General features: G+C 31.6%; 1 protein-coding gene across 1 annotated transcript in view; it reads right to left on the bottom strand.

The window, feature by feature from the left end:
- LOC129218030 (collagen alpha-1(I) chain-like) overlaps nt 1–23133 on the bottom strand; it is a 106893-nt gene extending 83760 nt beyond the window's left edge. The window contains exons 1-2 of the mRNA XM_054852209.1: nt 22944–23133; nt 428–613 (exon numbers count right to left, since the gene is read on the bottom strand). Of these exons, the coding sequence (XP_054708184.1) occupies nt 428–613; nt 22944–23034 (277 nt within the window). The 5' untranslated portion in view covers nt 23035–23133. The remainder of the gene's footprint in view (nt 1–427; nt 614–22943) is intronic.
- Nucleotides 23134–25612: the final 2479 nt, after the last annotated feature.

Raw genomic sequence — 25612 nt, 5'->3', positions numbered from 1 at the left:
ACAATTAAACAAATATTTTATTCACTCTATTAAACTAGGATAACAGCCTATATCATTTGTCTGCAATTTTCAATGCATTTTACATATTTTTTAATATTAGGAAGTCGCTGATATGCTTGATTCACTACATCTGAATGCTCTATATGCTTAAATAAAACAAGTATTCAAAACACTGAAGTAAACATCTAAGATAATTAAAATATTTGATGCATGTGGTTGAAAATCATACTTTAATATTGGTTGAAATTATCAGATAAAACCTCCCATTTTATTAAAAAAAATTGTACATAAATAATTAGCTCTTTTACAGTAGATCTCGAAATAAAACATTTTAAAATCCATATTTATATTTTATCACAACGAAACGTTTATTAAACCAAGTGTTCTGGGAGTTAGGTTAAATGTTAAGTTTTAAGACCAAACTAACCTGCACATACTGGGCAGCACTTTCCCAGTGGAATGTATTTTTGAGACCTACATAGCAAATCTGGACATTCTTCTGTGTCACAAACTGTATTCCCTAGGTAACACCTGCAAGAAGTACAAGCATCTGGTTTCCATTCTTCTTGGTCAACGTATCGGACTCCCTCAAAAAGACAAGTCGTTACGTCATCTACAGAGATAAAACGATGCGCTAGTTAGAGAATTTCATTAATGAAGTACATTTTAATAACCAATAAAAATATTTCATTTTTATAAAATGAGCCTATCACAGATCACATAGAAAGAGATCGTTAATAATTGTTGTTAAATCAATACTTGATCAACAATTGCTTGTGCTGAATCGAAATATATGATCGTGTTTATTCGCATACAAGTAATTTTAAAGCAAAAAAAAAAGAAAAAAAAAAACAACTCTCTGAAACAAGTTTCCCGCATGAGTTTCATATCTATTTTCCTGTTGGTAGCTACCATATCATTCAGGAAGGTCTATTACGCTTCCATTTTTTGAACCAATATCTAATTGATTTTTAGAAAGTTAGTTTCTAAACAGAAACAATCATTCAAAATAATTTAGGGACATTCGTTGCCAACTGAAAGTATAAAAAGGGCCAATTTTTGCCGAACTACACAACGTTACCAGACGCTACTGCAGATGGCATTGAAACAGATACTCTAAGTGAGAATAGCTTGTTATGATAAAGCGTAGTTTTTACCCAACTGCGCGTGCGCGATGCAAAGCAGGGTACTGTCTTTATGAGTCTATGTATGTATGTTTGTTCCTATGCGACGTTGTACAGGATAAACCCCTTTGCCGATTTTGATAAATCTTACGTCAATCGATTTGTCTTAACTTTGGAAGTGTCACTAAACACATGACAATAATCTAAATGCACCATATCAACAACCAGTTGCCATACCGTCAGTTCGGGATCGTATCGCACGCTACCTGCGTGCTATACAGCGTGCGACAAATGCAGGTAGCGTTTTCACTGCCTGAATGTTTTGTTTACTAAGTCTACTGATTCGATTTTCATCTCCAACATGTTGCATTTGTTTTTGTTATGATTCAGGGGACTGAGTTTCGCGACGTGTACTCTCTTGACTGACGTTTTTAGTTTTGGGAGAAAGATTTGTCTGACGACTTTTCCGCGCTGTTAATATAGTTGTGGTTGGCTAAGTTCGCGCATTTTTGCTAAAGGTTAAGCATACGTAGTATTAAGCCGAGTAAGGTCCTTAGAGGGACTAATAATCAGCAGTTTAGACCACTACAAGTTAATTAATAATCCTCACGATATAAACTTTCTCAATAAAAAAACAAGATCACGAAATTTGCCGTCTTATGATCATAATAACTAAGTCAATGAAAACTAACTAAAAAGGGTAAAATTAAAAATAATTATAAAAAAAAACCCCGACTGCGTAAAAACCAAAAAAAAAAAAAACTAAAAAGAAAAAATATAAGCCCAGTAGTTTAGGATTTTCTTAAGTACTAGTTGCGTGCCCGGCGTTGCACGGGCTACTTAAAAAATGAAAGGGATGTCCAATTGATGTTTTTTTATTACTCTGACATTAGTTTCTAAAGCGCTAAGGAGTAAATAAATACGCGTAATGCGAGGTTTGCAAAACATCAGTTGAGCATCAGTATTTTGGGCAAAAAACTCTTAAACGTTAATCATAGTTATCAATGATACAAATTATGAGCATTTTCAATTATCACAAAAGATGAAAATATATGCATTATCAACTATAATCTGTGATCACGTTAAAATGAATTACATCCGATAGAATATGTCTGAAATATTTATGTCAGATATCAGCTTTTTACATAAAATGACACACACTTTTTGGTTGATTACGTGAAATTAAAGCACCGAGATTAAATAAATACCAATAAGCATTAATTTAATACCAAATCATCAGATTTCAAATTAGCTTTAGTTAAAATCTTTAAAAACAATTCTTTTTGTTCAACTCTGTTTCACTTAAAGAAATCCAAACAATCTTAATTTAACATGTTCTTTTAACGATACAAACTGTATTTCAAAAATAGAAACAGGAAGGAAAAAGAGAGTTATTACAATTCGAAAACTCACCCATGTAACGGGAAAAGGTCCAACAAAATAAACAAAATTAGTCACACATCCTAAATGTACCAAAATATGAGGCCGGTGAATGATAAACTTACACTACAATCAATAGACATAGCTAAAGAAACAACTTTCCTATGCTGAAAAGAGTTAAGAACGTTGAATGTAAAAATTAAAAAAAAAAGACAGACGATAAAATAAAAGCTATGTCCGAATAGTGCAACCAATTTTAAACTAATTTAAAATGAAATTCTAGATGGAAACGTTGTTTTAAGATTTGGACAGGAGCCAAAAAATCTCTTTTAAAAGAATTATTAGAATTTTACTTGCTCACCCATATGCAAAATGGCAACAGGAAAGAAATAAAAATTCCTGTCTAACGTTGTGTTAATTAACGTTTTAATTAATATCTCCGCTAATTAAAGTCGCACAATTACGAGATTGGTCCTATTGTTTTCTTTGGAAAATTTCGAATTGATCGGTATCTCGTTTGACTCTCGATTCGCAGCGGTTCTCGAGAAGATTGATCTTCAGACAGACAGACAGACAGACAGACAGACAGACAGACGGATGCGAACAGATTTTAATATTATAGTGGATTACTGAATAACTACTCCATTGAAATATTTTTATAATCGATACACACATGAGACAAATCATAAATTCAAATGCAGAATAAAAGAATCAACAGTCGGGGCCCATTCAAATTTTACGGAGTTCCTTGACTGGTCAAAAAGGAATGGGCTCCGACTGTTGATCCTTCTGTTCTGCTTTTTTGAATTTATGATTTGTCTCATGTGTGTATCGATTATAAAACTATTTCAATGGAGTAGTTATTCAGTAATCTTTATCTTTACTAATAATAAAGCTGAAAGTCTCTCTGTCCGGATAAGGGCCGGCTCTAGTAGTTTTGCCGCCTTAGGTGAGGTTGACAATATTCAAATACAAATCGGTTATAAACAAAGAAATAAAATCCTGACTTATATCCCAGCCGTAATATTGTTTTCCGGGATCGAATACTCCAGATAGACTGGTATATTAAAACTAATCCTTTTCCCTCTATTGTAATTTGAAACTAAATAAGTAATCCACCATTTTTTTAAACAATGGCGGGACGGGTTTGGAATCTCTAAACAAGTAGCAATTGTTACAAACATCTTAGTTGGGTCATCACCTAAAATTTGAGATTGAGATAACAAAACACGATTTAAACCTGTAGAAATAAAGGCTGCGTTATGGAAGTACGATTTCGGGATGAAAATATCAAATCAATATAGCATTTAAAAAATGATGTGCATTCCTCATTTCCCATTGACTATGCATAGGTTTTAACTTGAGTTTCAAGTTGAATTCCGAATTATTTTCAGCATATCAAAAAACTGGAATACAATTTAAATGATCTTTTTTAACGCTGCAACAGCTAGTCTTTTGACACTGAAACATAATGTTTTCAAAAAAAAAAAAAGTAAAAAATAACTAAATAAACTAATAAAAAATATATAAATGAAATAAAGAATAGGGGAAAAGGGAGCACGTATGAACACTTTTTTTTCATTTCTTAATGTCAAAAAATATTATCAATTTTTCAAAGCAAAACTGTCTCCATGATTGAATAGTCTTTTCTTAGCCCTGGATTTTTTTTTCAGATTTTTTTAAAAACAATTTCGTTGCCTTATGGAATTTAACAAAAAATGCAGTGGATTTCGCTTAATTGGACAAACCGCTTATTTGGGCCAAATTTTAAAGAATCAAAATAATTTCCATTACACAAGCCTAATATTCGCTTATTGGGACCGAAAATCTGCTAAATCGGACCAAGGAATATGAGAACAAATTGGAACCAAATTAAAATCGCCCACTTGAAGCGAATTTCAAGTGGGTCTACGAACCTAATAGTTAGTGCAATAAAAATTAAATATGGTTCCTTGTAACTTTCAATTGAACTCGGCAATATTCACAGGAAAAAAATGTCTAACGAAACAGCCAATTCATAGCAGCACTGTTCCAGCGGAAATCAAAATTTCAGTGAAATTTAAATTTCTTCAATTTAGTTGTAAACTACGCAATTTACATTTTATTGGAAATTTTCAACGACCGATTAGTATTTTTTAGCAGTTATTTTTTCACCCTCAAATTTTTAATTACTTTTGGTTGTTGAATTGAATCGATACTGAAAACTGGAAAGAATGACTAAAACCATATCGGTCTGGGACGAGCGTAAAAAGTTTATTCGCTTTATTTTAATTTAATTTTTAATGGAAAAATTTCGTAAACAGCAATTTTTCTTCTTTGTATGCTTCTCACATGTATAGGGGCTCAAAATAATCCTAAGGGCATTTATATGTTTTGTGTATAACATGTTCATTCAAGCTACACAGGTCCTGTTCGCTCAAATGGACCAGCCGGTTATTAATACCAAAATGATCCCGTCCCAATGTGAGCCTATTAACCGAATTAACTGTACATTCAGTTGTTCACATGTGCCCCTATAGGAGGCTTCATATGAACACGATTGAGAAATACAGGACAGGCATCCTATTTCAATGAAAAACTAATATGAAACATAAACGTATACACTAGACCCTCGATTTACGCGGATTTATTTTACGCGGTTTCGGTTATACGCGGTTTAAGATTTGATACCTTTATTTTATATTACGCGGATGAGTTTCGGCTTAACATGGATGCGGCAATGCAAGCAGATAAAATTTTCCCCTCTTTACAAATCCAAACTCCTAAAGATTGCAGATTACATGTAATAAACTGCATTTTGGCGTGCTAATAATTGAGCTTGGACCACCAGAGATATTTTATGCAAATGGTTCCAGAGCTCTTTCCAGAAGTAAAGTTATTAAAAACACACAGTTCAGAACTCACTGGAAGAAGAGGTTTTAGAAGTGACAACGGCGGCCAAAACCAACGAGGATACCGACATCGGTGACACACAACCAAAAACGTTCACATTGAAAATTTTGAGCCATTTCTAGACAACAGAAATGATCTTTCTGATTTGATAGTGAAGAAAGATTCTATCATGGAAATGACGCAAAAGGTCATGGATGCGTAAATGCTCTGCAAAGAATTACAGAAGAAATTCTTAATCATTACCAAAAGACTATGCCAGCTCCTCTTTATTAACAGAACACGAAATTGATTTATGTCCTCTTTATGCATGTTGTGCATAAAAATTGGTATAGGTACACATTTAACTTATTATACAATTAGTCATCACTAGCATGAAGTAATTTTTTTAATCTACGGAACCTAACCCGTATTTAACACTACTATTAAGTCTCAATTTACGCGATTTCAATTTACGCGGCATTTTCGTGGAACGTAACCCCCCGTAAAACGAGAGTCTACTGTTTTAGGGTTTCCAATCCCGTACCGAATTCAGTCCCGCAGGATTTCGGGATTGTAAGGAGCCAATCCCGCGGGATCCCGTGATCCCGCGGGAAGATTCTTAAGGGGAGTCAATACCCTTAAGAATCTTAGTTACAAAAATAGAGGGTTGCGTTTAATTTATTTAGGACTTAAAGATTTACCGTTAACCAGTCGCGCACACAGGAATGTTGCATAGGGAGGGTCCAAGGTCGAAAGCCTCATTCTCATATCATACCCGAAAACGCAATCAAACATATTGACTTGATTTTATCGATTCCCGAAAACGAAAAACTAAAAAATAAACTATTGAATAAATAATTAGCATTATTTTAATGAGATATACTTTAAAAATAACCAGAAAGCAAAAATATTTACATTTACTTTTCTCATAATTAAAAAATGGATTCAAGTTCATAGAATCTCATTTCAATCTGTAATTACGAAACTAAAAACGTGGTTATTACAGTGTATTCATTTTTATCACCATTCTAATACTTGTAGGGAATTAAATAAAGAAAAAGTGCAAATTTTTTAAAAAAAAATCTTTTAATATGATGTTTTTTTTTTCACTAATTAGAATTGAAATTACTGTTACCTTTGTTTGAAATTATTCTGCATACAAACTAAATATAATCATACTGAATGGGGGAAAAAGACAAGACCTATGGAACCCCTGGACCCCTCCTTTGTGTGCGCCACTGCCGTTAACGAAATTTAGGATACATTATTTTGACGGGAAATTTTACAATTTTTTTTTCTATTATTTAAGATCAATTGTTGAACATGCGTCACTAGACATAACTTTTATTTTCGAAGTAGACCGTGCAAAACCGAACAACGCAGCTAGTAGATAAATAAATCAAGTAATTTGCCGCTCTTAAAATTAAAGTTAGTTTCTAGTTAAATTCCAAACTGGGTTTTGCATAACCAAGCACTAGTACACACTAAAACTATCTTTTTTAACATTAAAGTAGTGCATCTTGTAGCACTGAAACATGTATTATTTTTTTCAAAAGACTTTTAAATCACGTAATTTGCCGCTTCTCAAATTAAACTGAATTTCTAGTTGAATTCCGAACTATGTTTTGCATATTCAAGCACTGTACAAACTCTAAATTATTATTATTTTTTTAAACATTAAAGATGTGTATCTTATGGCACTAAAACAGATTTTAAAACTTTTTTTTTTAATTTCGATTTCGAAATTTGCTGTCCCTAAAATTTGCCGTCCTAGGCGGCCGCCTAGGTCGCCTACCCCCAGAGCCGGGCGTGGTCCGGATCTCTCTCTGTCTGTCAAGATCAATGTGACGCGCATAGCGCCTAGACCGTTCTGCCGATTTTCATGAAATTTGACACAAAGTTAGTTTGTAGCATGGGGATGTGCACCTCGAAGCGATTTTTCGAAAATTCGATTTTGTTCTTTTTCCATACCAATTTTAAGAAAATATTTCCGAGCAAATTATCACAACGTGGAATAGTAAATTACGAAATCATCATATCGTGGAACCGTAGCATGGGCGAGCCATTTAACATAGCAAATTGGCGTGAAATTCATCATCCATTATTTGTTAATATACCGGCGAACCTTTTAATTTTCTACTACGGGCAAAGCTGTGCGAGTGCCACTAGTACTTAATAAAATCCTAAACTACTGGGCTTATATTTTTTTTCGTTTCTGTTTTTTTTTTTTTTTATTTTTACGCAGCCGGGTTTTTTTTTTTTTTTTGCTTTTATTTAATAATTATTTTTTATTATCAGAAAAGTTTCTCAAGTAATATTGTAATCAAACAAATTTACTATTAAGAGCAAAATGCTCCTCCACGTTTTTTGTGACTAAACGTATTATGAAGAAGAATATCAAGAATAATTGGGAAGTTGCAAATTAAATTATAACAATTCTCACATACTAAATAATTTCATCGTATATTAGCCGCAGTTGGAATTTAGCTTCGTAAAAAATAGAAAAAAAGTCGATTGATATGCATATTAAAATAATAATAATAATAATACTGAGTTAGTGTTATTAAAAAAAAAGTACTGCATTTCATTTTGTAATAATGCTGTCAGTCAGTTGCAACGTATGCCATGCGACCCGCTTTAAAGTTTTTGAAATGCCTGTTTGTATCTTAATAGGAGGTGTATATACCTAAACAACGTATCACAGAACGTTATCATAGCTACGGTAAAGATCAATGTTAATAACAATGAAACAAGACCCTAAATGTTGCGAAATTGTTTGCTATGAAACCATTTTTGCGTAATTAAGGAAAATTGAGGTTTAGTTATAGCCCAATCTTTGTTTTTCACTGTGATTATCCTTATAAAAGAAAGAATTGGGTACTTAGAGGTTTAAAAACATTACCTTCTTTTGGGTAAGTAGATGAGCTCTCAGTGTAACACAAGGGGACATTTCTGCTATGGCCCTAGTGTAATTTTAAGTCAAAAAGAGGGTGCTACCAATGAAATTTTTTGTCAGTTGATCTTGCTGATTTATTACAGATCAAGCGAGAAAGGATAAACGTATCAGTTTATTGCTTGAGTGGTGTTGCAGTATTTGTCAAGGCCATGTCACACGTAACGAAATTCGCTCAACCTACCCGTTCAACTTCAAGCTTTCATTCAACTTTCTCTTGGAGAAGTTGAACAGGGTTGCCAGGCTCTCAAACGAAGGGTTGATCCTAAACGTGGCTTCTGTCTACCATTTTAGGCGAGTTAGCACAATGTACTCTGAAAAATGTTTTTTGGATTTAATGGGTTTTTTTTTTCTCAATTTATTTCAAAGCTGTAAATAAATTACAGTTTTGAAAGTTGCAATCTTTCAAAATTATAAAAAAGGGATTTATAAACATCTTGATTTTACTAGCTCAATGCAGCGATAGCAGCCCTTTTACCTAATAACTATGAGTAAAGGCAGGCCTGGATCTATAAATTTTGATCCCCCCTCCCCCGATAAGAATTGAATAAAAACATGGAAACTTTTCTTCACTTTTTTTAAAATTCAATATTATTATTTATTTACCTCGCTATTTTAATTTTCATACAAAGGTTTTTTTTCTTTTTTTGACGTATTTTGCTTTTGAGGGAGTTTGAAATTCTTCACTCCTGATTTTTCTTTTTCTCATTTTACGTATAAGTTCATTACAAAATCAATAGGTTATAAAAAAAAATTACATTAAAAAATGTAAAGATGTGAAAAAATGTGAAGATGCAGAAAGATGAATATGTTTTATTCATCTTTCTGGATCCAATAGCAAGTTTTTTTTTTGCAAATGTAGGTAACTCTTATGTGATTATTACGTTTTTTACACTTTGATTAGTCTTGCTGCTTTTCATAATGTATTTAAAGGTGTTTTTGAATAATTTTATTTGAAACGGACATTTTCGTGGCTCATGTTAAGGTAATTCTACGTATTATTTCACATTTGCTGATTTTCCAAAATAAATTTTTTTTTAATTATCCTGATACTTTACAGAAATGTCCCAAATGTGTTTGCAACGTTGAAGGTTTAAGTGTATTCGTTTATTTAAAAAGTTTTCCAATTTCTTGGGTCGTTACCCCCCCCCCCCCCCCCACCTGCGGGCATGCAGATCTGGACCTGAATAAGAGTCGATATTTATAAATAACTTGTCTATTAATGTAAAAGTTGTGATTTTTAAACCATTAAATTTGTCTACCACTTTAAAATATGTGACAAAAATTTAATAACAGCAATTATAGATCAAGTAAATGGACATTTCTAAGTTATTACTTTTAAACACCTATCTGCCCAAAAACCTGACTAAAGAAATTGTATTTACTATAAAATTACTACAACAAATGATTCTCAGTTTAAAATACTTTGATTTCATACACTAAAGAAAACTTCGACTGTTTTAGATAAAAAAATATATGTTTAGTAAAAAATAACAAACTGAATGTTGATTCAACAAGCTGCGTGTCTGTAGAATGAGAGAGATGAATAAAAGAGCTACTATTAGTATAGGATAAAAAGTTTTGGAAATAGCAGTATATTGAATAGTAACAATAATAATGACTATTTATTTCTTAAAGTTTTTAAAGCTGAAAGTGCAAGGCAATGCATACATTTTTCTAGTTTAATTTGCAAACTTTAATAAAATTTGCATCTTTATTCAACAATTACATTTATTTCCACTCTAAATCTTTTCTCCTCAATGCATACAGTGTGAAAATACTAATTTCAAACCCTTTTGCACACCTTGTCCATTTCTAAGTTTGGAATGAATCAATTAAAAACTGGAGAATACCCTCTCTATTGATGCTGAACAGGGGTATATTGTTTTGTCTAAAACTTTCCCATCATACTTTTTCTGAGACATCCTGAATTTAGAGATAACCGCTACAAAAGCTATTAAAGTTGGTATTTAAGTTTTTAACACTTATGTCTTTGGTTGTATCAAGCAACTATTAGTTCCTCTATAAACAGAGAATATTTATATTAGAGAAAAAATTAAGAACATAAAAAAAAGTAAATAGCACCATTCAAAATACTTAGAAATTAATATACTTAACTATTGAGTGCTGATCAACTTAGTTTCACTTTTACTCAAAAGAAAAGAGACATTTCATAAATCCTTTTCCAGAAAGACTTTTTGATTGATAAAATTAATTGTATCTAATTGTTACAAATAAATTAAGTTATTAAAAAGTTTAAAACAAAACTACGTTGAAAACAAGATGTAACAGTTTTAATATCTATAACTACTTTTACAGTGTAACAAATGTCATGTCAAACACAGGTTCTTTTTTTTTGTCGAAAACTCAACCTCGTCTAAGTATTATTATTTTGCTATTGAATGTACACCAAGTGTAGTTGTTAAAATAGAAATCTTTTTAGCAATGCACAAAAAGTGAAACGACAAAATTTTCTACTTTTATATATACATGCTACTGTTTTTATATGTAAACTCTGTACATGACCCATTCTATTTTATCTTTCCAACACATGCACATGAAATTTATTACTTAAAAAAAATCAAAACTTAAATTTTTAAATAGTGAAGTGTATAAAGTACTTATTGCATAGTTTATAAGTTACATAGAACGTAAGAATACTAACTTTTCTGCTGATTTAGGCAGGTTGGTACTACTTTTCATAGTTTGAAACATTGGACTTAAAATGGTTCTATTGATTAAATTGAGTCATGCAGGTACATTCAATTAAGTAAGAAATTGTGAGTTGTTTTACTTTTATTCTCTGAGAAGAACAATGCTTCATAGATGTTTTTACAGAGCATACTGAAAAACATTATCTTTTATAATCTATACCAAGAAAGGAAAAAAAAAAGGTCATTTTTCTTAGTATTTAATTCTTTAGAGAAACTGACACATAAAATTTATGCATAAACTTTATTTACAATAAGTTACATACACATACACTCATATGTATTAATATATAATTTCAATTACATTTCAAAGTTCAACAATAATTAACTTCGGCCTAGTACAAAGTTTTTGACTGCAACCTCTATAACTGCATCTGTACACAATAACATGAAATTCTTTCTCCCATAATCTAAAATTATGAAAACAAATTAGACAAGTATATATAACATGAATATTATACAGGGAGGAGGACAAGCAAAGTACCCCTAGCTTTTATGAAATTAATGTATTACCGAAAAGTATAGGCATGGTATGTGTGCTGTTTTTAAACAATCAACCAATTGCTTCACTTGAACGTAGTTGATGGATATTTTGATTTTCCGACCCAGGATCATGTGAGTTTACGCTACCGCCCAGGAGGAGGAACATTCTCGCAGAGGTTGATTGTGTAAAATAGAGAGGGTCGGATATAAATAAAGTTGATTTCGGGAACAAGAACCAGTAGTAGGAGCAAGAAACCCAACGAGTAGGGTCCTAACACAGCTCGTCTTTGCAAAAAGCATAATTTGAATTCAATATGTCAAAATGCAATTTTTTCATTTTATTTATTCATTTTGATGAAATATGCATACAGTATGCGTTTACCTCTTCTAGGGGCAGGGGAGGCAAATGTATGTACTAAATTAATATTAAAAGTAATATTCTAAAGATGATCTGCAATAACAGCACACTGTCTGCGCGATATAAAGAAATAACTTCAAGTTAAAAAAAAGCTACATTTTAAAGAACAAGCATTAATGCAGATGTATTACATTAGTTGAAAAGCTTTTTTAAAGGTTTTGTTTCAAGCATAAGTAGCTATTCAACCAATTTCAACTAAAAGTCTCTTCTCTGATTACTGTTCTTAGGAACATCAAGTAAACATTTCAAGTCAGAAGAAAACTTATCAGCAGTAAGTTACCTCCCCTAACCCAGAGCTAAGTCAGAACCACATGTAATCTACCAGACAGCCCGGTTATCATATCCAGAGACTGCAGTTTCTTTCTTATGAGAACTCATCAGTCCGGAAGAGCGAATAACCGAGCTGGAGGCAGATGTCATCTCAACGATAACATCTGCCTCCAGTCTCTGAATGTGATAACCGGGTGTTTGGTATTTTACATGCAGAAGAAAACTTAAGCAAAAGATGATGAATTGTAGCACAAAAATTGTGTTATTATTAATAACAATTGATCTACGATGTGTATATACTTAAATGTTTCGGACACAGGAGCTAAACATTTATTTCATTTATTCATTTGTTTATTTTTTGTGCATATTTCTATTGCATGAATTTGATTTATTAAAGAAGAGGAACTTTTGTTGCTGTTAAATGTTTGGAAAGTGAAGCTTATCTATGAATTAATTTTTAACTTTGTGTATGTGCAATGCAATATATCAACTTTGACTGTAACACTGTAACTCAGTTGAATCTCAGTCACCAAATTGTAATCACAGGTTCATATCATAAAAAGGTGCTACTTGTATTTATTTCATTTTTTTTCACTCGGTCCCTCTTGAAATATTTCGCTTTAAACTTTGCGAAAATGCAATATTTGACCAACTTTAATGCCCTATAACTCTAGTACCAGTTCAGTCTTAGTCATCAAATTGTAATCATATTTTCATGTCAAAGGTGTTACCTGTATCAGTTTCATAATTTTTCACTCAGTCCCTTTTGAGATATTTGACTTTAAACTTTGCCAAAATTCGATTTTTTCCATTTTTTGAAAAAGTTTGCAAAAAAAAAAAAAAAAAAAGGACGAAGTTCTCAAGTTTAAAATTTCTACAAGTAGTCCTATATTATATCTAAACGATGAAAAAAATTAGAGCTGAGACTCTCCTCCTTTTACTAATTTTGTAGCACTAAAACTCGTATTTAATGATAATTTTCAGTTTGTAATTGTTAATTTTTTTCTTCACTTTTCTCACCATTTAAATAATATTTTGCAAGCAAATCGTATCTACGGCATCCTTCTGGTGATGTAGGATTTTGTTTTGTCCTGATAGCTGTAAAATTAACCGAGTTAGATGCATTTACGTAAAACTTGTTTTTGGTCCAAAAAACGGCAACTAAACGAACTTAAAATGGCGGGTTAAAAAAAAAGTACGAGCCTAAAAAATTTTCTTTCAACACTTTTGAATTCACCTAGTAGTGAGAATTAACTAATAAAAAAATCAGGAAAATCAAAAATGCCGAGCAACATGGCTTGGGTGATTTCTACTGGATTGACCATTACCGTTGCTCTTACTTCAGATTATTTACAAACATTCATTGATTTGGCACTACGAGATTGGCGAATTTGGCAAGGAAATTCTTACGACGACTTTAAACTAGAAGTCGACCTTTTAACACAATAATAAGGTGGAGGTTTATGATATATTACGTTTTATATTTGTTTTTAACAAAAATATAGTAATAATAACTTACCTGAAGTTATTCTAGCAGTTTATTCCCTTCCTTGCACGCGTTGTTGATGTTGTTACAGGCGGCCATGTTGTATTTTGACGTCACAGGTCAGAGGATTGCTTCCTCCTGATTGGCTGAAAGTTGAGGTTGATCCAACTTTTTTGTCCAGAAGATAAAAAGTTGAATGGAATACGTTCAACCTCGGAAAGCATAGCACACGGGGATTTTCCGGTCGGAATTCGCTCTCGCGGTTGAGTCGAACCGAAGTTGATCGTCAGGTTGAACGAATTTCGCTACGTGTGACATGGCCTTTAAATCTAAACTGACAACAACGATTTCAAATGAATGAGATTGTTCAAGAACCTTGGATTTTCTAGCTGTTTCTAAAATAAATGATCTTGTGCCAGGGAAGTATTTTAATTTCCCCTTTTCGGAACTGCCGCCAGATATCGAACTTGCTGATCCTCATTACAATAAACCGAGACGGATTGATATTTTATTAGGCTGAGTGTTTTTATGAGCTTCTCAAAACGGAACAATTTCATTTCTCAAACTCGAAGCTTATTTTGCAAAATTCCGTATTTGGATATGTGGCAGGTAGGTGTGTATCAGAAAATGGTTCTTTGGGTAAAACATATTGTGGGTTAATTTGTGATGTTGATGATAATTTGAATGATCTAATTAAGAGCTTTTTGTGAAATCGAAAACTCCTCTTGTATATATATATATATATATATATATATATAATGGCATTTATTTACATTTGTGTAAAAATAAAACGAAATTTCCATTTTATTTTGAAGTTACATTTAATTTATTTATATTAAATTTAAGTCAAGTATATAAACGGTATTTATTTATGTTTTAAAATAAAATATATTATTCACTTTTCAATAAATATACTTCGTAATGACGTATCTACTCCGTATTATGTCGAATCTGTAGTTATTGGTCATTTAATAGTATATTGTGCAGTTACTGCTAATTGCCAGTCAAAAGTGTAGGAACATTCTAGTGCTAAGAACAGGTAAACGGCAGTATCTGCTTTAATCAAAATTTTGTTTGCAAAATCAAAATGAAACAGACTAAGCAAAAAATATTTCGATACAAACATATAGAATCACCTAAAATCAAATTTCAATATTTTATTGATGTTTGTGGGAAATCAAAAGCGCGTTTCTTCAAATATCTCAAAAACTCATTTTTGTAGATACTGCCGTTTACCTGCAAACGGCAGAGTACCCTAACCAATATGTAATTGGAAGAAAGATACGGTAGCATAATATTATAAATCCTCAATTTAGACGCGCTCCACAATTTAAACCTCCACCCTCCTCCCTACTTTTTTTTGGAACACAACCCGCGGGCTGTATTTTAGATTGCTTGCCATGAATTCGGATATGCTTCATAAAAAAAGCAGCTTGATCCATGATAAATGAATTTTTTAACCGAGGCTGTGGAGTTGGAGGAAAAATGACCGATTTTTTGACTCCCGGAATTTTAGAGTCTCCGACTCGGACTCCTCCTTAACTCCAAAATTAGACCGTCTCTTACTCTGACTTCGACTCCGTAAGCACTGGCGGAGCTGTGGACTTGGAGGTAAAATGACCGATTCTGACTCTTGGAGTATTAAACCTTCGACTCCCGATTCAGACTCCCGACTATTTTACCCCAAAGTCAGCCCGACCCAGACTTCGCATCCCTGTTTTTAACTATGTGACTCCTAGTTCTTAACGTGTTCGCAATGACAATTTTCTCAGACTAAATTTTTAATGATGTTCTTTAATGAGACAATAGTTTTTACATATTTTTTAAGTTTATAATGGTATGTTTCTATTTGAAGCTGATGGTGTCAGAATGAAAAAAAAATCGGCCTCGCTGAAGAGCTAAAGTTCGTTCGTGAGAGAAAAAGATAAAGAAAGTCTAAATCTTTTTTCATGTCAAACTTCTGGCATGTGTTAGATATCAAGCTGACAGCAACCTTCTCCTCCTTTGGACTCACTTGATTAAAAAAGCCCAACATTTTCAACAAGTGCTACAAAACGGAAATTCAACCGGAATGTGTTTTGTTTACGATCGCATTTTATTTTTTAAATGAACTTCAGCTGCATTTACATATGAGATTTAAATCCTTGAACAAATATTTAATTTTTGGGTGTGTAGTTTAAAAGCCTGTTTAAACTCATTCAGTCAAGTTTAGGAATTTCTTTTTTAAACCAAATCTTGAAAGTAGTGATTTTATCCTGAAAATACGAAAGTGCTTTTTCGAAAATACTTTGAATAGTTGTTATTTCTTTATCTTTTTAAGATACTGTTCAAATCGTGAACATCTTCTTCGTGCGTCCAAAACCCGTTATGATCATTTTCAAACTGGTTCAAAAATTAAATAAAATTAACAATTTGAATTTTTCGTGTTTTATGTAATGATTTAGTTTTAACATTTGAAGGGCTCGGGGCAAGAACGTGATAAGCCACACTTTTGAAAAAATGAGTTTTTTGTTCTAAATGCTGCTTTGATAATTGAAATAAACATGACAATGGATTATGTCACTGTCAGAAAAACGTATAATGTTATAGTACTGCAGAATATAGAATGTATAATATCTATAAAAATATTTGTAGAATTTTTCAAAAGTTGGAAATTGGTTTACCGGAAAAAAACTCATGTGGCATATTGCATTCTTGCCCCGAGCCTTTCATTTATTTTCACACAATACTACACATTTATTTTCACATTTCAGATTTAAGTGTGCAGTTTTTTTTTCATATAAAAAATCGGATTTTGTGTTTTTTTGGTCACAAAATCAATGTACACATAACAAATTTTCGGAACCAATCCGCAATGTAAGATTGCTCCTGAATTAATAAAAAAGTAAACAATGAGGTTTCCTACACATAGCAGGCTTTAGAGGCGTAACGACGAGATATTAACTGTTTATGAATGAAGATTAAAAGTATTTTTCCCATCCATAAACTTTGATGATAGAACGTTGGAAAATATCAGGGCACTGCTTTTAATTTGTCTTTTTGGTGATATTTACTTTGTTGCTTTATGTGTTTCGTCGGTTCATGTATTTTTTCGTTATTCTATTTAATTGGATTATGGGTTGTGTCTGCTGATTTTCTTTTTTTTTATACCTTTAATAGTTCTACTTTTCTCGACTGACCATTCGTTTTCCCTCATTGTTTATTTTTTCTTAATAAACTCTGCATATTATAATATTGATAGTCTGAACACTAAAACCGCAAATCATAGCACTAACACACTTGGAGAGTTTAAATACTGCACTGTTTTGCACATAATTGTAAGAAGTATTGGATGTATGGTTAATGAATTAAACAGATTAATTAATGAAATTTATAATATCATAATAATTGGAATCACTGTGACATGGGGTATTTTGGATGAGTTTACATATTTTCCGGGTTTCAATTGCCATTATATTAACAGAATAAATAAAATTGGTGGAGGAGTATCTCTTTTTGTAAAACAAAACTTTAATAATGTTTTTACATACGTTAAATTTACTTTTATAACTGAATTTTGTGAAATTGTCTCTGTTGAATCGGATAAAGTTGTGTTTTCAACTATTTATAAACCTCAAAAGGTGACTTTACTGCCTTTTTCTCTGTTATTGGTTCTCAGTATAACAGAGTATATTGGTTCTCAGTGTGATTATGCTAAAGAAATCAAAAAACAAATATGCATTTTTGGAGACTTTACTATTAATTTTCTTGAAAAAAATGACCATGTTAATATGATACAAGACTTATTCAAATCCCATTGCTGCATTAATTATACTAACGAACCTACTCGAATAACTCATAGTACTTCTACTTTAATTGTTATAATTGCTAAAAACATATATGATAATTTTTTTGACCTTAACCTCGAAAACTTGGGCAATTTTTGCATTGCAAGTTTCGATCACTTTGGTTCTGTTGATTTTAATCGGGAAATTTGTGGGTTCAACCGCACTGTTGCTCTGAGGCGACGATATATTCATTTTTTTTCAGAAAGCTATTCGATTCACGCATTACTTTGTTTACAGTGCATTAACTCTTTTTAAAGCGACTGTTTCCGAATTCAACTGATCGAACGAAGAATGTCCACCATACTTAAAAAATGCTAACTTTTTCTCCATCCTTCAACTATTCTTCCGTTGTTTCGTTTACAAACGAAACTAAAATTCGATTCTTGGAGCTAGGAACAAAACCCTTTACAACAAGTTTGATTGTTTTAAAAATATTTCATTATTTATCAAATGATTCTGCCAGTTCGCAACATTTTAACGATTTGTTAAAGTTATGGTTACGTTATAATAAGTTTTAAGCGTGTCAGTAACTGTGTCATGTTAATAAGAGCAAAGGGGGCACTTATCATGCAATAAATACAATTTTAAGTTTTTAACTATAACTTTTGGAGTAGTATAATGTAGTTTAAAATGTGTTGATAAAAATGTTAAATCGCAGAGATACATTAAATTTAAATAGATATATTAAATATAATATAATACGCAAAGATATACAGTTGGCTCTCTGTTTAACGACTTTTAAGGGACCACAAAAAATCGTCCTTTAAGTAGAAAACGTCCTTAAATAGAATGCTTTTAACACTACAGTGTGCCGTCTGGGACCGTGAAAAGCCGTCGTTAAATAGAAAAAGTCGTTAAGTAGAGCGTCGTTAAACAGGGAGTCAACTGTATTAAATTAAAACTATCTACAAAGCTACATCAAGCAAAGACATTTAAATTTAAATTATTATGCAATGTGCTAAAGCTGGTGTAATCGCTATTTTATAAATGATTTCGAAATTGATGGGAACCCCTCAATATTTAAGGTATTTTCTTCACCGGTCTCCAATTAAGTTATCCGTTTTAATAAAACATTTTCTGGATTTTTTTTCATTTTTTCATTGTCGTGGTGAGCAGTCGAAAAATCAAGTGAAAATATACCAAAAAGGCCATTTTTATAAAGTAAAAACTATTTTCACCAGAAAAAACCTTTTTTTAGATTACGATTTAAAAAATTAAACAAAAAATTAAACATGCAAATGCATTCTAAAGTTGAAAAAGTTCAAGACAAATTTTAATGATGTTTTAGTTATTTGTAAAAAAAAAACCATCAACGTTTTTCAAATAAGACGTTTTTTCCCCAAAAAATGTCTTATTTGAGAAAAAAGAAAAAGTTTCTGGCTTCTCAAAATATCATATTTACTTCACAACTCGAGAAATAAGTAAATGATAAATTATGTAAAAGAATAAATAGTCTAAAATATTGTGTAGATTCTAAAATACCATTTCAAATTTATAATCGAATTTTCAGCCCCGTCAGTAAAACTTCATTAGCTACTGATTAGACTTTAAACCAACTCCGAAGCTTATCAAAATCAGAATACTAAAAATTAAATAATCTACTAAATTAGTTTATTGATATACTTTGGAATATTTATTTTATAGTTCAAAGTAAAAGAAATTTCGTTTGATTGATCTATTTCGTTGTTGTCTTTAAATATAACGTTTATAAATGTATATATTTTCTAAGAATTTATAACTAGTATTGCATTGTAGTACAATAGGCATTCTCTATTTTAAAATGAAAACATTTTAATAGAAAATTTTATATTTTACGAATTATACATTTCAAAATGTGGCGTACTGAGAAGCTCCACTAGACATGTTTTTTAAATTGTTTTTTCAATGGTTTGCTCATGTTTTATTGAACAAAAAAAAGTAACTCTCCTTGTTTTATGCAAAAATAGCCAAAAGAAAGTCAAGGTTGCTAATATATAATAAATAAGCATGAAAAATATCTACCTCCTTTTGTCTTATGACAAAGCTGTATATTATGTAAATTATACTTTAGATTTTAAATTTTAATACATGCCCTTCCGAAGTGCTTTTTTTCTATTCTTTCTAATTTAGTCATAGAAAGGAGAACTTTCTTTGCCTTAAATAGAAAAGTTGCTATGAACTTTGAAATACAAATTACATAAAAATATTAATAATAACATAATATAGAATAATACAAAAAGTATTGCCATGAAGTTTGTTATTTTGAGATATTTGTAAACACGACAAATGAAATATTATGAATAGATGAAAACGTGATTTCTAACATCACTAATTACATACTAGTTACTAATTAAATAGTACTAAGTAGTATTCTTACACACGAAAGAACACAAAAATAGGTAAAGTTTTGTGAAGCAATGAGACTTGTAAAGAAAAAGGGAATGACATTAAAATTGACTAAATATCTACTCACAAGAATATTTTATAGTGGTTTGAAGAATTATTTGCAAGCAAACTATCAAAGAACACACTTTCAGCAATATTTTTAAAAAATGTAGAAAATGAGCAAAACTTTTATTGCATTCCAAGCGTAAGGTTTATATTCACAAAGATCAGTTGATATTTCATAAAAGTAATATTAGTGAACCTTTATGAGCAAATGAAACATAGGATGAATGTGGTTTTTTTTTTTCTTTGACACTGTAGAACGTTATGTTTCAAACTCGAAACACTTTGTTACTCACAGCTAAATTAAAACAACTGAAAATTTGGTTAAAATCAATGCAATAAATGAAAAAGATTGTTCTTGCAACTTTTGTACAGTTAACACAACATTTTCGAGAAATATTTGTTTATAAACTGTTAAAAGGAAAAATTATTTTAATCTTTGATAAATGTGTGAATCTTTTATTACATTTCCAGTTTATCTATACGGATCAGTTAGTTTCACTTATGTTATTTAATCTTTATAAACAACTGAAATAAAGGGTGGATGTGGAAGTTTTCTACGGGACAGTAGCACTTGATGTTTTGCATATACTTACTTTTGTCATCTTCTATACATATAATAAAATAAGATGTTTGTGTGTGTGTGTGTGGCGCGCTTCCCGGGAAAACGGTAAGGCCTAGAAAGATGAAATTTGGTATACAGGTGCTGTTTTTGCCGAAGATGTGCACCTCGGGCTTCGATTTTTGATATTTTAATTAGAAAAAAAGTTATTTAATGTTTTATGTGTTTTTTTGCAATTTTTACCTCACAGACCCCGAACCAATTGCACCATACGAATATTTTTTGTATTATAGTGTAGGAAATTTAATTTCAAATATGATGAATGAAAAAATTTTGAAGCTAGAGCATTTTTTGTATTTTTTATGAATTTTTCAAAAAAACCTTGAATTTACATTTTTTTCTGGGTTTTATTTTTTTCTAATATCATCCTGCGAGAAGTATCAAAGCCTCATTTCTAAGATTTAAGCTGGTGTTAGTAAAAACATTTCGCCCTCTTCAGAAGAAAAACGTTCTTAAAAATAGGCAATAGTTTTTGTTTTCAATTTTTTTAATGCTAACCACATCATGTCTTTCCACGCATCGGTCGAAAAAAGCGTTCTTCAATCTTTTCTGCCTCTGACGTCACTACTTTGATTTCGATTCGATATTCACCTCGGAATCTTAATCGGAAACAATGTTATTTTTTTTTTACTATATAGCTTACTTCTACATTTTATGACGTGATGACTACGTGTTTTTCCGGCAGTGCTTGCTTTTTTTCTTTTCTTTTTGTTTTGTTTTATTTAGGGATTGCATTTATTTCTTTATCCCCCCCCCCACTGAACCGGACGTTTTCATGTATCTATATTACGTTACACTTCATAGTTGTGCTCATTTAATTCAATAAAGACAGCGAGAGTTTTTTTTTCTTTGTCACTTACTTTACTTTGTTACTTTTTGCACACTACGGGGAATTTTGGAGATAACTTTTTTTTTTGTTCTACTTGAATAAAAAAAAGCGTTTTTTTTTGCGTGATCATTGTTTTTATTACGAAATGAGCAGGAAGGTTAAAATAAATAGAGATAGATAAGAAAATTTAGAGATAGATCATAAAGGTAGATAGCCGTCGAAGGCGGCAGTCTTGGCGTAAAAAATGTGAATGGCACAAAAAAAGATAGAGATGGATTGATTAATACTGCTGCCAAATGTATTTAAACAGCCGCCGAAGGCGGCAAACTTGAAGTAAAAAGGTAAATGACAAGTTGGCTAAACAGCCGCCGTAGGTGGCTGCTTGCATAGAAAGTTGAATGGCGTAAAAAAGCGAACCAGATGCTCGCCGCAGGCGGCTAGTTTTAAATAAAAACTGAAAATGTACTTTTGATGGACTGGTAATTTGGGTATAACCGTCAAAACTAATAGTAAAGAGTTTTTTTTGTGCTGAATGAGCAGTTTAAAAAAATTTAAAACTAAAAAACAGAAAATAATATGACCGTACATATGCAGCGGTTTTACATCCAGTTCCCATCAGTGCTATGTTTCTGATTAGAAGGGAAACACCTTCATATCAAAAAACACGCAGTTGAAGCTTTCACTGTAACTATTTGTATTTGCCGTCGAAGAGTGACTTACACGTTTGACATAGCGATAAATTTGATGGGGTAGTAGCACTAACCTCAGAAACAAAAATCTGAGCTTTTAGTTATTACTTTCATTTTAGGTATGCATTTATAGATTAAAATTTCATGTTTCACCATGACAAATTGTGAAACGAACTACAGATAAATAGAATGAAAATAAAATCACGTAACTGATACTAGCTGTTTTGAATGCATGTATCGTAAAAGGAGTAAACTTTTAGCAAATTCAGGAGCATCAAACTTCGGTTTTCTTTGAGTCGCATCTATCGTATCATATGTTTTATCTGTTTAAAACAACTAAGTTAAAATAAAAAAACATCCTAATTCACTAGAAATAAAGTGTTTTGTGCAAAAAATATATTTGTTTTTACATCGCACGTCCACTTTCGAAAAGTAAAAAGCAATTCGAATATAAATGTTGGTAAAATATAAGTATACTACTATCATGTTTGTTTTTTCACGAATGAGCTAGTGATATAATCCCTGATTTTTATAGAAAATTCCTAGTTCTCCGTCTATGGATATTCTAAATTAAATGTGGAAATTCTTAATTAATACTTATTATTGCTCGACGGGATGCTTCCTTTTTTCATTTGTCCACCTGTTGTTTTATGCATTAATCTCTTTATTGTTCTGGGTTAACTTTTTCTTAATTTAAGTAACTAGTCAAATCTCACTGCACGTGACAGATAAAACAGTTTAAGGAAAAGTAAGCATGTCTTTGTTCACTTCTTTATCAATTGCTTCATAAATTAATTTTAAAACGAGTTTGATCGACCAGCAAAAGATCGGTCCAGAAAATGCAATTACTCACCGATATCATCAACTTCTTCATAATACTGAGCCAAAACTACATTCGCACACCATGTCCAAAACAAAACTGGAACTACCAAACGCAATTCCATGATTCAAGAAACGGGGCCCTCCGAGTTTCCGAATCTTTTCCCAAGAAGTACCCGTGCTTATCCTCAAGATAATCTCGGGGACCCCATCCGCGTGAAAATCTCAGAAGATGCTTTTCCGCGTCTCGGACGCGTGAGTTTCCTCTAGAGCTAAAGCTTGAGTGTTTTAAGGGAGTCTCGAGAGCGAAGGGGGGTAGAGGCACCCACGCATACGCAAGCGTCTCTGCCACAGATGTAACTTGATGCGTCCGAAAGCAAGCGGGGAGGTCATCTGCCGTTTTGACTGACGAATTCTGTCGTCGACGGCATAATCAAATGTGCTCCAAGCGATTTTGCTTCACCCCCACTTTTAGTCAACTGCTTCAAGATGTTTAAGGTTCCGAGGGACGAATATTTTTGTTTTGGTTAGGGCATCGGCCTGAAAAGACCTACACATATGTCCGGATTCTTTGCATCAGGCTGTGTATCTGCATTTTGAACGGGTCAAAAAATTTTCATATTTTCACAATGATTATGAGTTCAAATTATTATTACTGCGTTGGAATCGTTGGTTGAATAAGATCATCTTCTTCTTTTTTTTTCTTCTTAGACAAAGCCCACCCTTGGCTGTTGAGAAATTAGGTGACGGGTGAGACCAGTGTAGATATGCCTCCCTAAAAAGGTTAATGAATAAGATTATGCTAAAACATAGATTGACGATGTGATTTTGTTTGGGTTTGACTGGATTCAGTTGTCGTTTTGTTCAAGACCATATAAAATAGAATGTACAACTAACTTTCATTAAGATAGTGTTTTTTGTCGCAAGTAATATTGGATAAAGGAGTATTTTCAATTGTTTTGATATAAATATTTTTTTTTCAAAAAAAAAAAAAAAAAAAAAATGTAGATCTTTAAATGTGTATTAAAAAGGAGCTTGCAAAAAATATCGTAGATCTACAAATATGTATTAAAAAGGAGTTCAAAGTAATTTTATTAAAGAACTCGAAATATTTTAATGAAATTCATATCCATAATGTACCTTTAGCTCCCCCCCTTCCGTCCTATTTATTGTTTAGCTATTTGAAAGCTAATTATTATTATGAAACTAACTTTAAAAAAAATACACGTAAGGACCATTTGTTTTCCTATAAATCACTTCTTGATGTTTGAAAATATCATTAGTATTGTACGTGTAACTGTCATAAGCAATGTTTAAAATGTCAATTTCTCATATCAGCTTCAAATGTTTGGAAAATTAACATACATACCCCGCGAAAATGCATTTTAAACACGTGAAAGTTTGCTAAATATTGTATTTTGCTACCGCGTATTTTAATTTATATACTGCAAAAAACGTTACAAACGAAGGTTTCTCCTAGCTCATATACAAGAACAGAATGAAATACATGAGGATGATTAAAATACGATTATAACGCATGGCCGTACAATAAAAGATCTTATAAGAAGGAACATGCATGTGAGTATTTAAGCGTTATGATTCTTACGGTATGATGAAATAAATGGCAAAACATTTTGTATTTAGAAAAGTATCAAAAATAAATCATTCAAGTAAGTCCTCACATTATTAAAATGGCAGTTCATAACATATACAAGAACAGAACGAAACACATGAGGATGATTAAAATACGATTATAACGCATGGCCGTACAAGTTGTACAGTTCATATTCCACCATAAATGTCATTTGTAAAAAGAAAACATTTTCCATAAAATACTTATCAAGAACTCTTAAAATCTAATGCAAAAAGCATCTATTTTTGAAATATATCATTTTTGTAATGATAAAAATACTGTAACCCTTTTAATTCTAATAATTTTAAGTTTTGGCTCATTCAACTTACAAATCAAGTTCAATTCAAGTTTTGAATCGCTAAAGATTCGAGTTTTGTACCACATTTATTGTTAAAACATAAATAGTAGGTGAAGGAGAATTTATTAAAATTTTAAATTTATCACGTTTAACGCAATTTCTTATTTAATTTTTGTGCTACGATATCTTCCGTCTTTGTCTCTGCCTTGTTTAAGAAGTTGAGAGTCCTTGAGGAATGATAATTTCTTTCCCACTCCATGTGGAAGACATTTAGATTATGGATGAGATGGTCTTTTTCTTCCTTAAAATGTTCAGGGTGCGCATCCTGGTTATTTTCTTTGGCGCATTTTTTGACCAGAATGCTCTCAATTAGCTGAAGTATGCATACATTTGCTGTCGAGTCAGTTGCTCTCTGAGCAGCTACTGATTGATATAAATGAATAAAATGTAGATGGTAAAATTCTTAACTTACATATTTTCGAAGAATTTATTTAAAAAAGAAAAGAAAAAAAGGTTAGTCTCTTTAAAACATAGGGAACAAACGAAACGCAAAAAGATAAAAAAAAAAAAAAAAAAAAAAACGCCCACAAGAGGTTATTTCAGAAGAGGTAATAGTCAAGTCTCACAAGAAAAAACACCTAAAATCTTTAAAATAAATAAAATAGCGATTAAAAACTAGTTTTGCGAATCGTCAGTCTATTTCCACTGTAAAAAATACATAAATGACCTTAAAGTGTGCAAGTTTAAATTAATTAAGTTTAAAATCTTTTAC

This window comes from Uloborus diversus, chromosome 3, assembly GCF_026930045.1.
Source record: "Uloborus diversus isolate 005 chromosome 3, Udiv.v.3.1, whole genome shotgun sequence".
In the NCBI taxonomy this organism is placed as follows: domain Eukaryota; kingdom Metazoa; phylum Arthropoda; class Arachnida; order Araneae; family Uloboridae; genus Uloborus; species Uloborus diversus.
Note: the sequence above shows the minus strand (reverse complement) of the source record. Positions and strands in the feature narration are given on the sequence as shown.